The following is a 13,841-nucleotide window of genomic DNA, read 5'->3' on the forward strand; positions in this document are numbered from 1 at the left end:
AGGCATTGGACTGAAAACTCCACTCAGGACTCGGACTGATTCATCGGCGCTCTCTCTCTTTTGTTTTAAGTGATGGATCATAAAAACTAGGGAAGCCAGATCTGCGTCGTTGTTTCAGAGAAACACATCTTCTTCTCGGCCCTCGCCAATATCTCAAACCCGGAACACACACACACGAGGGAGGCCAAATGGGCATCAAAGACCACGCCTCAGCCTTCTTCTTCTTCCTCGCAATCTCTTCCCTCTCTACCACTTTCGCCGATTCAATCCACGGCTGCGGCGGCTTCGTCGAGGTAAAAGACTTCATCTTTTTCACTGTTAGAGTTAATGGGTTTTACCCCTTTTACCTGATCGAGTATGTAATCGCCACTGTAAACTTGCAGGCTAGTTCTTCTCTGATCAAGACCAGGAAGGCCACCGGTGTTAAATTGGATTATTCTCACATCACGGTAAAAAAAAATTTGGAATTACTGCCTGAAATTTCACTGCATTTTTGCCACTGATCTAAACCCGGATACGGGATATCGAACAAGTAACAAATTGATTGTGGGATTTTAGGTTGAGCTTCGGACAGTTGATGGGTTGTTGAAGGATAGCACTCAATGTGCTCCCAATGGTTACTACTTCATTCCCGTATATGACAAGGTATTATTTCTTATTCTTTTTCGGTGTCGGGTTTCGCTGGATCTTTACATTTCACGTGCTCTCATACTTCAGTGATGATGTTGTGTTGTCTGTTCAATTATCGGAGGAGATCGCGAAGAGCCATACACTTGGTGTTGCTTACTCGACTGAAACTTCCGCGTTTTAATTATATCTTCATTGGTTCTCATTGCTGTTCTTTGAAATGCAGGGTTCGTTTGTAATTAAAATCAATGGCCCAGAGGGATGGTCATGGAACCCAGACAAGGTTTATTAATTTTTCTTTTCTCTGTATTTCTATCTATTCCTGATTTCCTATATGTGACACGTTGACTCAAAATTTGCGCTTGTCCTGAAATCTGACAACAGTAGTCTTTTCTAGGTTCCTGTTGTTGTTGACGACTCTGGCTGCAATGGCAGTGAAGATATTAACTTTCGGTTTACAGGGTGTGTTCTTTTGCTCTTATTTGAGTTTGCATGATCTTATAAGCATTTCTGTCCTTGCTTCGGACTTTTGGAATAAATTACCTTGTGGTATATGTGGGTAGGTTCTCCTTGTCTGGTAGAGTAGTGGGAGCCGTTGGCGGATGGAGCTGCTCCGTTCAAAATGGAGGTCCTCCAAATATTGAAGTTGAACTTTTGTCTGATACTGGTGATGTTGTTTCCTCTGTTATAACATCAGCAGGGGGTGTTTACGTGTTCAAAAATATTATTCCAGGTACAAAACTTGAGGCTTTGTGTATATCCCAACTCGTAAAGTTTTCCGATATGTGACATACTCGTCAACAGATATTGTGATTTGATTATTTTTCCGATGTCCTGTACACTTGACAGTTATGATTTGGTGTCCTTGTGAAACTGTAATTTTCTTCATGCATTGGTTGTTAATTGTGATTAGGTTTCTAGGACCGTTTTTTATTACTGAAAGATTTCCTTGTATTCACCTCTCTCATTTAGTCCATTGTTTCAGCAAATGAATGACTTTGCTATATCCTTCTTGTGTGCAGGAAAATATGAATTACGTGCTTCACACCCTGACTTGAAAGTTGAAATAAGTGGTTCAACAAAGGTTCATTTCTTATTCTTTCTTATGCCATATTGTTTTACTTTTCTTTTTGACGTGTGTTGTATTTCTTTCCCATTGAATTCACAAGGCCTTTCTTGGCAAATAAGAGTATATGATCATATATTAAGTTACTTGGTTTTATAAAATCACAACATGTGACTTGGTTTTATGATTATACTAGTTACTTGGTTTTATAAAATCTAGTTACTTTGTTTTATAAAGTTACATAGTTTCATAAGATTATATTACATTTCCACTGATAAGCCTTTATTAATTTATATGCCACTCATGTGGAAATAATATACTTCTTGCAGGTGAATTTGAGTTTCGGAAATGACGTAGTGGATGACATTTTCTTTGTCCCTGGGTATGATGTTCGTGGATTTGTTGTTTCTCAGGTAAAAATGTTACTTTAGAGATGATTGCTCAACATACAATTTGCTTTGTCTACAAGTCCTTATCTTACATATCTGCTATCTAATGAATTGAGAAATCTATCCATTAGTACAAGAGTTAGCTTGATCTATTTACAGATGTTTTCTTCTAATTAATGTTGGTTCCTCCTAATGTGGTGGTCAGGTGAAATTGGAGTTCTAGCTCATTTACTTGTACCATAGACTGATTTTTTTTCCTTCTTTCTTGTTTGGGGTAGGGAAATCCAATACTGGGAGTTCACGTTTATTTATACTCAGATGACGTCTTAGAGGTAGACTGTCCCCAAGGTTCTGGAACTGCCTCTGGAATGAGGAAGGCACTCTGCCATGCTGTATCCGATGCTCATGGGATGTTCATTTTTAAATCAGTACCTTGTGGTAATTATATATATTTTCTGTTTATTTGTTTTATTTTAGGTAGTTTCATTGCACTTTTTCCCCATGTGTGTCCGCTTTGTTTGTTCTCTTCTGCTTATTTATGCTATATATATTATAATGTTCCATTGAGATGTGTAACTGATCGGTGCGTGTTAGATCATATAAGATTGTATAATTTTCAAATTTGTGGCCAACAAACTATATAGAAGCTGCATGTAGCATTTCTTCTATAACTAAGTGAACAATCTTACACATCAATGTGTAGGTCAGCTGAATAGATGCTTGCAATTCTTGTAGAAATCCACAATTTAGTTTTCCTTGGATAACCCATTAGAAAAATCTTGTGGGTGGATAAAATGATAGCTCCTACCCCCCAAAAGTTAAAAGAAAGGGTAGTGGGTGCAGACAAAGAGCAGAACATTTATGTTCAGACTAATATTTATATGATTTTCTTTGCTAATCACTGTCTTGCTACCTTCATCAGAAATCCTAGTTATTGCGCTGCCTTATTCTGTTAATGAAGTTTCAAGATTCATCTGATTTGAAGCGCTCTTGCTTGGAAAATGCTCATCATACACATTACTGCTTTCAAATTGAACTTATTCAAATTGAACTTAGTGCTCAGTCTCATTGAATCATTTGCAGGAACATATGAGCTCATACCTTACTACAAGGGTGAAAACACAGTGTTTGATGTTTCACCTCCTGTCATGTCAGTAACTGTTGAGCATCAACACGTGACAGTTCCTCAGAAGTTCCAGGTAGGATGCATAGCGGCCTATGAGGTCAAAATTTAGACATTTGGTGTTTTTCTATTATTGAGCTTGGAATGTTCCAGGTAAGATGCATGGCGGCCTATGAGGTCAAAATTCAGACATTTGGTATTTTTCTATTAATGAGCTTGGAATGGGTATAGAATTCCGTTCCCATTTTCGCCAAGTTCAATCATGGGAGTTCTAATCATACCACATGGGTTTCAAACTCCCATGAAGAGGGAATTCTAATCATACTACAACTTTGTCTTTAAATATTCTTTGGTGTTTCTTTTTCTTTTGTAAGGGTATTATTTGAAAATAGGAAAAGCTTTAATTCCTATTACTACACAAACCAAACATAGGAATGGAAATAAAATGTATTTTCTTGTTACCATTTCCCAGAATTTTCAAACAAAGGATTGGAACCATTTCATTCCTAACCTCTTGGAATATGTATGGAAGTCCATTCCCAAATAACTCATTCTGCGGACCAATCAGGCCCCTTCAAAGTATACAAGATTAAACTTTACATTACTCTTACAAGTCATCTAGCCTCATGTGGTTTGGGTTAAATCTATTGATTGGCTGCCCATTCATCATTGTAAAAGTGTCATATTGCAAATATGTATAGCTGTATAAAGTTATGATACAAATACGTAATTCACACCGATTTCAATTAGATAGACAGTTGGAAGCTCCTCCATCCCTTTGAAATTGTTATCTAATTTATTTGTGTATGCTGACATTAGTTACTTTTATGTTGTGCTGTGTTGTGATTTTTAGCATATATTTTACAGCTTTATCTTTTATTCTTGTTGCGTAGGTCACTGGATTTTCTGTTGGGGGCCGAGTTGTGGATGGAAATGATGAAGGCGTTGAAGGTGTTAAAATTATAGTTGATGGCCATGAAAGGTCCATCACTGACAAACAAGGGTATTACAAACTTGACCAGGTATAATTATGTATCTACTTTTCTTCCTTCCTGTTGGCTTTCTTGTTACACAATGAAATAATGAAAAAGCCCAAAAACGCATAGCTGTTTTTTTGTTCAAATTTCTGGCATTTAGTTTAAATCAAATGCCCAACATTTTGGCCTTTCTACCTCCACCTAAGGGACAATACAACAACAACAACAACATCAAAGCCTTTTCCCACTAAGTGGGGCCGGCTATATGAATCCTAGAACGCCATTGCGCTCGGTTGTGTGTCACCTAAGGGACAATCATTCTCAAAAATTAAAAAGGAATGGTATGCCATATTGAAAGAGCAATTAGGCAAGTGAGAAAAGATGAACATTCTCCACTTCTTTTCCTAGTACAATTGCTCAAGGAGTGGCTAATAGTGCCTTGGTGTTTACCATTAGCTGTTCCTTAAACAATTATATGAGATGTGGGCCATTCAATTTTTCCCTGAGCCTCTGCACAGACAGAAACAAACTATAGTTCAGCTTCAGTAAAACACATGATACGCCAACAGGAAGAAAGGCACGTATTAAGTCTTCCTCTTTGAACATATTGCTAGTGATGCTCCTACTAAGATCAATTGTCTAGGATAGAATGCATACCTTCGGTGGTCTACTGATCTTATCCTTTCAAAACAAAGGATCAGGATAGAAACAGATGGGTTGCATCCAACCTCCTTAAAAGATTTACAAGTCCATCCTTGATGGTTCTAACTTTGAACACCTCCTTATCCAAACTAGATGACATACTATTGTTATTTTTATTGCTATTGAATTTAGGTTACTTAGCTGTTCAATGTTGCAGGTTACTTCCAATCGCTATGCAATTGAAGCCACAAAGGAGCATTACAAGTTCAGCAGTTTGAACGATTATTTGGTAGAGTATTTTATGGGAATCTCTTTCTAAACTTGTACATTGATTCTATAACAAGTTTACCATCCTTTTGTGTTATTAGAAGCTACAATGTTAGTATTCTGCGTTTAACTAGGTGATTTTTATCATAATGAATTGCACTTTGTTATTTTGTTCTTACTTTGCTTGCTGATCCAGGTATTACCGAATATGGCTTCAATTATGGATATTAAAGCAGTTTCCTATGATGTCTGTGGTGTGGTTCATATGGTTACTGCTGGTTACAAGGCAAAGGTAAATATCACATTTCCTATGTTCCTCTTTCTATGTTATACTTATATGCAGGCTTAATACTTGCTATATTTAAATTTTAGGTAGCTTTGACTCATGGCCCTGAAAATGTCAAACCGCAAGTGAAACAGACTGATGGAAGTGGAATTTTCTGCTTTGAGGTATGTTAGCTTGATGTGCAATAAGGATGTGCTCTTTATTTCTGGGCCTGTATAGAAACAAGTACTGTCTTGTCTGATATTGAGACGGTTGAGGTTATGGAAGAGAAAGGGAATACTGGTCCAGTTCTCAATGATTGAAGCCAGAATCAATTACTCTCTGCTCCTTTATATTTATTTTATACGTGTCTGATATTGCAAGTGTGAACTTACTTCTTATATGAAGTGTTGCAAAGTTGTTTGATCCATGAACTGACATTTTCCTGTTTTAGAATCCAATTCTAAGCATAGAATTGCTTGAACCGCTTTAGAACTCCCTATAAAGAAAAGTGTTGTTGAACCAATTTAGTCATTTGTAAAAGAAGGTTAGTTGATAAGGTATAGAAGTACAACTTATGAGAACCAATCTTAGGTTTTTTTGTGCAAGCAGCAGTTATCAATTTAGTAAGTTGATTTTGTGCTGTATATTTTTTTTGGTTTGCCTATTTTGGGTGGGTTTTCAGCCATGCATTCATTGGCTTATGCATTTGTGGATCCAAAGTTAACCCCTTTACCTATTGAATTTACATCTTTGTCTTTTATGCCCAGGTTACACCTGGTGAATATCGTTTATCTGCTTTAGCAGCTACGCCTGAGAGTGCTTCTGGTCTAATGTTTTTGCCGTCTTATATTGATATTGCTGTCAAAAATCCATTATTGAACGTCAAGTTTTCTCAGGTAAGACTTCTTAAATGATATGGATAATTGTTTTTCCATAAAATATAATGACTTTCTTTTCTTTTTTTTTATCTTTGAGTCTTCAATGCTTGCTCATACTTAATAGGTAGGCACTAAAAGCTGCGTTTCACCATGAATAGAGAACCTTTTCATCAAAATTCAGCTTTATTTGGTTGGTCTAGTTATTCATTTGGCTAGTAATTATTAGCGCAAATGAAATGACCACCAAAATTGCTTCTTATCCACATATAAATTCTGAACGTTTCTACGTGTGCTTGCTTATGTTAGATGTGCAATTTCTTAATACTTTTTTTATGTTCTGACATTTCTCTCTTTTTGTTATTAATTAAGGCATTGGTCAATGTACGTGGAACTGTAACCTGCAAGGAGAAGTGTGGTGCATCTGTTTCTGTTACCCTGGTTGGTTTAGCTGGTAAACGTAATGAAGAGAGGAGGACGGTTAGTTTGACCAATGAGAGTAGTGAATTTCACTTCGAAAGTGTTATCCCAGGGAAATACAGATTTGAGGTACAGTTCTTCGTCTTTTTCCATTACATTATTTTGACTATGATGCACTGCAGAACGTTGTTATGAAACGTTAAAAAAAAGTGTGCATGTCAGAATTAGCATTCATTTGGTATTATTGCCATTAATATGCTTGTTTTCTTTGAATGTATGTTGTTACGTTAGGTCAAACATCATTCAGAAGAACCCACAGCTGTTGAAGATAATTGGTGCTGGGAGAAAAGTTCCATTGATGTGGATGTTGGTGTGGATGATGTAAAAGGAATTGAATTTGTTCAAAAAGGCTACTGGGTCAATGTCATTTCCACCCACGATGTAGATGCTTATATGACTCAGCCAGATGGTTCTTCCATTAATTTGAAAATTAAGGTTTGTTTTGTTATATGATAAGCCCCGGTGATCTAAACTTAAGACACATATGCACGGGCATCTGAAATTCATTTTTTTACTCCTCTTTATGAATTGCAGAAAGGTTCCCAGAATATATGTATAGAATACCCTGGAGTGCATGAACTTTATTTTGTCAACTCGTGCATTTTCTTCGGGAGCTCATCAGTTGAGATTGATACTTCAAACCCATTGGTACAGTGTTATCTTCCTTTTTTTTTGTTTTTTGTTTTTCATTTCTTGTGACCTTGCTGCCGTAAAATCTTTTTCCCATCACATCTTTTATATATTTTTGCAGCCTATTTATCTGAAAGGAGAAAAGCATCTTGTTAAAGGACAAATCAATGTTTCAACAAGCTCATTTGAGGGTGTCAGCGAGGTACCTGAGAATTTCATTGTGGATATTCTGAATGCAGGGGGTAGTATTATAGATGAGACCACAGCTTGGCTGTCTTCCAGCGGAAATGATCAAAGTGCCGTAGTGTATGAATATTCTGCATGGGCCAATCGTGGAGAAAGACTTACCTTTGTTCCTCGGGATCCAAGGTTCATAGTTAATTGTTTCTCTTTATAACCAAGCAGTCATGGCTCTTGCACATCTCAAATGTTTAGATGTGTCTTCTACATATTGAGCTTTGTATATCCTCTTCTTGTTGGTTTCTTATGCACTGAATTGTTACTCTATCCTTTTAAAGATTTACTTCCTCTTTCTTGCAAAGAAAACTTGGTTTAGTACTGCATTTGTTTTGACTGGTTTGCTATTACCTCACCATCTTTTGCTTCTGACTTGAGCTGCGATGTTGTGCAGAACTGATGAGACGAGGAAGATCTTGTTTTATCCTAGACAACATCATGTATGGATTGGTTTTGGATTTTCCAACTAAAGAAATGGAAGTCTATTATTTTCTATCAAAGATTATTCTAAAAAAAAAATTCTTCTTCAGGTCTTAATTACAAATGATGGCTGTCAAGCTTCAATCCCTCCATTCTCTGGTAGATTGGGTTTATATATTAAGGGATCAGTCTCTCCCCCTCTTTCTGAAGTTCATATTAAGATTCTTGCCTCTGGGGATAGCCAGATTGCTCAACTTAAGGATGGTGAACTAGTACTTGAAACTACTACGGGAATGGATGGCTCTTTTGTTGGGGGACCTTTATATGATGAAATAACATACCGTGTCGAGGCTTCAAAGGTTTGGACATCTACTAAAACCTTAATTTACTCTCTTCAATAAAGTGTCCGGCATGGTGTACTTTATTTCTTTAACTGTCTTGAAGGTGATGTATTTGAATATTCATGACTTGATATTTGGTGTTTGCACTTTGTGCACTTTTTGGATTCTAGGTGGTAGTTTGGAATTTTTAAGGATTAAAACATGCTACATAGGAGACCAAGAAAATCTAGTACATCAATTTATGAGATATATAATTCAGATGGTACAATTCTTGGAGACCTTGCCCTTCACTTTGTGTCTTGAGATTGTTAGTATAAACCTTCCTAATAAACTTGTGATTCAATAACCTTTTAACTTTTTGACATATTTGTGCTTACTTTTACATCTTTTTGTTTTTCTCAATTACGGATGAATTAAATGAAGAACTAAGAAGAGGTTGATATCTTTGTTCCATCATAAAGATTCTCTCTTTCTGGCTTGGTACACTGCAATTGGTTATGGCTTAAGATAGTTAAAAGTACATAGATAATATAAACGAATGGTTGTACACCTTTTATAACTGTAATATTAATGATAAGTGAGGAATGAACTAAGATTATTTTCACTTGTGAGCTGAGTACAAGAAATACATGAAACTACAATTCGTGATATCAACCTAATGCCATCCATTTTGTGCAGCCTGGATACCATTTAAAACAAGTTGGGCCTCATTCCTTTTCTTGTCAGAAGCTTGGCCAAATTTCTGTAAATATTCATTCTAAAGATGATGCTAAAGAGCCTATTCCTTCAGTGTTATTATCTTTGAGTGGTGATGATGGCTACAGAAACAACTCAATATCTGGAGCTGGTGGAGCATTCCTATTCAACAACTTATTTCCAGGGACATTCTATCTCCGTCCTCTGCTAAAGGTATCCTTGTTGGATATGCATGCTAATTATTCGCTTTTTCTTCCTACTCTGCACTCTCTTTCTTTAATCTCCTTGTTTTGGATCTTCAGAATGTACAGGTTAAATAATTTTGAATGCATTATGATGTTACAAGGCTTGTTCAACAATCATCAATCATTTTACTAAAAACCATTTATGTTATTTTTATCTTATATTTGTGGTTGGTCACAAATCTAGTAACACTTGCATTGTTTACCTTTGCTCAGAAATGGTAAGAAAGCTGAGTTCCACCATGTATCTTGCTAAAATAACATTGGAATTGAAATGATTGTAAAGCTAGTTTAGGCAAAGTCCGTAGGATATATATTATATATATAAATACATATAATACAGTCATCTACATTGTGTATGTATGTATATCTGACATATAATTTCTAAGGACTATGACGTTTTTGTAGTACACGCTGGCAAGGCTTGTATACATCCTATGTATTTGTGTCATAATTTTTTGGGCTCTTTACAAAATTACGTTGTTTTTAAAGATAAAAGATAACTTTAAAAAAAGAAAGATGCTTTCAAAAGAGAAATAAAACACTTGATTATTTCTATTTCAAAAGTCAGTTTTTTGGGTACCACATGCAATGGGTTTGTAAACTTGTTTTTCCTTTGACATTTGGAGTCTTGTTTATATAATTTACACGCTAGTTAACTCTATTTTTCTCATATTATGTTAGTACTGCTAGGACTCGCTTGATATTTAGGATTGGCATGGCTTGGACAACTCACTAAATTTAATGATTGTTGAATGAAAATATGGATGCCAACTTGCATATTGTGTCCAAGTAAAGATAGAAAATGGAGAAATCATGAAGAAAACTTATCCATCCTAATCCCCACAAAAATGGTAGGATTGTGAGGGACAAGTTTTCTTCATGACTACTCTCCATCTTTTGTGATCACTTGGACAAAAATATGCAAGTTGACATCCATACTTCTATTCAACATTCATTGAATCTAGTGGATTATCCAAGCCAACCCATTCCTAGACATTAAATGAGCCCTTATAGTGTAAGTTTGTCCCCATAAAAATAAAATCCTAGGTCTGCCAAGATTGATCATAATACAAAGAACTACGGACAGGCCCCTAACAACTCCTTGATTAAATGGTTTATCTGTATGCCAAAGCTAAGGCTACAATTAATTACTCCACCTAAAAAGCAACTTTTTTTTTTTTGTTCTTGACATGTTGTAGGAGTTTGCCTTTTCTCCTCCGGCACTGGCAATAGATCTTGGTTCTGGGGAGTCTAAAGAAGCTATTTTCCTGGCTACTCGAGTGGCTTACAGGTTTTCCATTAGTCTTCTCTTATATTTAGTTTGCATAAATATTTTGTAACAATGCGATCATGTAAAAAAAAAAAAATTATTATTGCCCTTGCACATATTAACATCGACAAACCATTCTCTCTTTCATATTTAGAATTTTGAACCACATGTTTTTTACAATTTGGAACTTAAATATTGGAACTAGGAATTTGTTGGATCTGTGGATTAAAATATTTCTAGATTGTAGCAATTTTATCCATGGATTTCTCCTTTGCCAAGATTTGATCAAATTGATTTGAAACTTGATGCAATTCTTATGCAGTACAACTTCGACCAATTGATTTTGCTTCCTTCCCTTTTTAGTCATTGTTGTTCGCTTTTGGTAATCATCTAATGAGTTTATGCTGCTGTGATTTTAACTTTTAATCAGTTTTCTTTTTCTTTTCCAAAATGACTTTAATCCATATTATGTACATCAGCATATTTTTTTTGTGCATGCATGGTCCAAGTTTTGAAATCTTTAAAACCAAACCTGTTCCATTTGTACTTATAATGGTACTCTAGAATTTTTATCCGTGTAACCATGTAGAAACATACAGATTTGAAATTAATATATGCTTCTTTCTGTGAGATGCTAAGTTGGTTTATACTCTTTCCAGTGCTATGGGTGTCGTTACTCTATTGTCTGGCCAACCAAAAGAAGGTGTGTTGGTTGAGGCCAGATCAGAATCAAAAGGCTATTATGAGGAAACAGTGACTGATTCATCCGGAAGTTATCGTTTGAGAGGACTTCTTCCTGACGCAATCTATGTAATCAAAGTAGTGAAAAGGGATGGTTTGGGTAGCGCTAAAATTGAGCGCGCATCACCAGAATATGTTCCTATCACGGTTAGCAACTAGCAAGTTTTTATCAAATAGAACGAACTTCCTTGGAGTGGAAAGATCAGTCTAGTATTAGAAACTGAAAAAAAAAATTGAAGACTGCAACAAAGTCTTGGATAATTTTGCTTCCCATGTGTATATATTTAATTAATTATTTATTCAGCGTTTTGGTAATTTTGTAGGTTGGGCACGAGGATATCAAAGGATTAGATTTTCTGGTTTTTGAACAACCAGACACAACTATTTTAAGTTGCCATGTTGAAGGAAAGAGAATAAAGGAACTGCATCCACATCTACTAGTGGAAATCAAATCTAGTGATCTATCTATAACTGAGTCCGTCTTCCCTCTTCCGCTTTCCAACTTTTTCCAGGTGAAGGACTTACCCAAGGGTAAGCACCTTCTGCAGCTTCGTTATAGCCTACCGTCAAGCAGTCATAAGTTTAAATCCGAGGTTGTCGAGGTTGATTTAGAGCAGAATACTCGCATACATGTTGGCCCACTCAGATATGCATTTGAAGAGAATCAGCAGAAACAGGTTTGTTTGTTCAACTTCACTGTCCAATTGCTTTGTGACAATCTTGTGAATGTGCAATGGTTTAAAGTTATATACCCCAATTCTTATTTTCTTCGACCATTATACACATAGATGCTTCTAATTCATGTTAATTTCTGAAACGGCACATCTTCTCTTTCGGTGCTTACTCTTGTTTAGAATTGTTCAATTTCTGCATGTGAGGCTATGAATCGAGTTAATAGTCAAGCTAACGAAATATTCATTTTGTTTTTCCTCTTCCACTTCCATGACCTACAGGAGTTGACTCCGGCACCAGTTTTTCCTCTTATAGTCGGCGTCTCAGTGATTGCTCTGTTTGCCACTATTCCAAGGTATTTGTTATATTGTTTTCCTCCAACCACACCTGCTGCTTACTGGTTCTGGACCATTTTGTGCTCATGAACATGCTGTAATTGTTGTCAATTTTATTATGCCTCACCTTGAAGGTTGAAGGACTTATACCAATCCACGGTGGGAATACCAACGCCTGGATTCACGACAACTGCAAAGAAGGAAGTACGAAAGCCTGTTTTGAGAAAGAAGACTTACTGAATATCTGTTTGTGCCTAAGAGAAATGCACCTCGGGTAATATCTAATATTGAATCGGATATGCCCTTGCTGTTTGGAGGTTGAAGATGATCTTAGCCTAGGAAAAGAGCTTTAGAAAATTAGAGGCACTCGGTTTATTTATCCTCGCGTCATGTAGCCAGGTACGGTTTTGTGATACAAATTTTGTATTTCCACCATGGTTGAGGTCCTTCATGACCTAGATTTTTGGCCTTCAAATTTCAGATGATTAAATCTTGTACTTTCCGAAAATTAGTGACATACAGGATGATTGATAAGGGTAGGATTGAGTTGGGGGGCCTGAAAGGTCTCACATTTCTTAACAGGTATGTGTGTGTATGTTATGAACCTACATATCTTAACAACAGATTATGTATGTTAATTGTTTTCAAATCACGATTAGAACAGTAACCGTAGTACGTTTCGTTGACGTTATCGAAGTTTTCGTTCGACTTGAAGATCCAAGTGTTTGATTTTAAGAACGCAATCGAGTTTATAATTGTATGGGACTCTCCATCGTGTATAACTTAACCACGAACACTTGTAAAAAAACGAAAGTTACCCATAATACTAAACCCCTACTTTTCTCTTCTGTTTTTCACAACGGTAAAACCTCTCTAGAGTAATACTCTATAGGAATAATCTTCTTATAGTTATGAAAAAAAAAAAGATTCGGTCCCAATTGGGTCAATTATATATAGTAATAAATTTCACATTGTAATATGTTATAACTTTTCTAGGTTCCGTATTAAAGAAAGTCGCCTTCATATGGTAATAAATTGTCAATAAGTATAAAAATATGCAATGTCACAAATAAAAATTTAAGATGGACTAAAATATTTCTTTATAATTGCTTGAGACAATGTTTTATTTTTAGAGTTTCTACCAGTCTTTGAGCTTGTGGGTACGTAATACCTCGTCATCATGAACATCTTCTTAGTGAAGCCATAATGTTTCTAGCTTCTTAAGTATGTTTACAAAAAAGCATTAAAAAGAAAAAAGTTAAAAGCATAGCAGTGTGTGACTGATTTAATACCGCAACTACAACACCACCTTTTTATCCATTAGTTTACTCTTGTATTCATTACAAAGTAATCAAACCGTTCCCTGTTTTAGGATCTGCATAAAACGTTACGTGTAAGTTTTTTCACATGACATTGTATTATTGAATTGAGACGTTACGTGACGGTGAATCTCCATGTAAGTTGCTCTCCCAAATTTTAACAAGAACATTTTAGCATTCACCGTTGCACCTAACTCCTAAGAAACTTCCAACTCCCACCC

The 13,841-nt window shown here is 35.9% G+C and overlaps 1 protein-coding gene across 1 annotated transcript; it reads left to right on the forward strand.

The window, feature by feature from the left end:
• Nucleotides 1-149: 149 nt before the first annotated feature.
• LOC126612549 (uncharacterized) lies at nucleotides 150-12,968 on the forward strand. Its single transcript, XM_050280996.1, has 27 exons — nucleotides 150-293; nucleotides 384-449; nucleotides 559-645; nucleotides 854-910; nucleotides 1,025-1,089; nucleotides 1,191-1,360; nucleotides 1,650-1,711; nucleotides 2,023-2,106; nucleotides 2,361-2,520; nucleotides 3,166-3,281; nucleotides 4,099-4,227; nucleotides 5,042-5,113; nucleotides 5,288-5,383; nucleotides 5,464-5,541; nucleotides 6,127-6,255; nucleotides 6,607-6,783; nucleotides 6,946-7,149; nucleotides 7,249-7,362; nucleotides 7,466-7,713; nucleotides 7,976-8,021; nucleotides 8,112-8,360; nucleotides 9,021-9,251; nucleotides 10,483-10,574; nucleotides 11,213-11,441; nucleotides 11,618-11,971; nucleotides 12,248-12,321; nucleotides 12,436-12,968. Exons 1-27 carry the CDS (start codon nucleotides 189-191, stop codon nucleotides 12,539-12,541), a joined length of 3,600 nt encoding a protein of 1,199 aa, XP_050136953.1. The 5' UTR covers nucleotides 150-188; the 3' UTR covers nucleotides 12,542-12,968.
• The last annotated feature ends 873 nt before the right edge of the window (nucleotides 12,969-13,841 follow it).

This window comes from Malus sylvestris, chromosome 17 (genome assembly GCF_916048215.2).
Source record: "Malus sylvestris chromosome 17, drMalSylv7.2, whole genome shotgun sequence".
NCBI lineage: Eukaryota > Viridiplantae > Streptophyta > Magnoliopsida > Rosales > Rosaceae > Malus > Malus sylvestris.

Excerpts from the sequence above, each read along its gene's own strand:
- LOC126612549 (XM_050280996.1), top strand. The coding sequence starts at position 189 with ATGGGCATCAAAGACCACGCCTCAGCCTTCTTCTTCTTCCTCGCAATC. Across the intron at positions 5,114-5,287 it reads GCAGTTTGAACGATTATTTG|GTATTACCGAATATGGCTTC; the intron begins GTAGAGTATTTT and ends TTGCTGATCCAG. Across the intron at positions 12,322-12,435 it reads CTGTTTGCCACTATTCCAAG|GTTGAAGGACTTATACCAAT; the intron begins GTATTTGTTATA and ends CTCACCTTGAAG.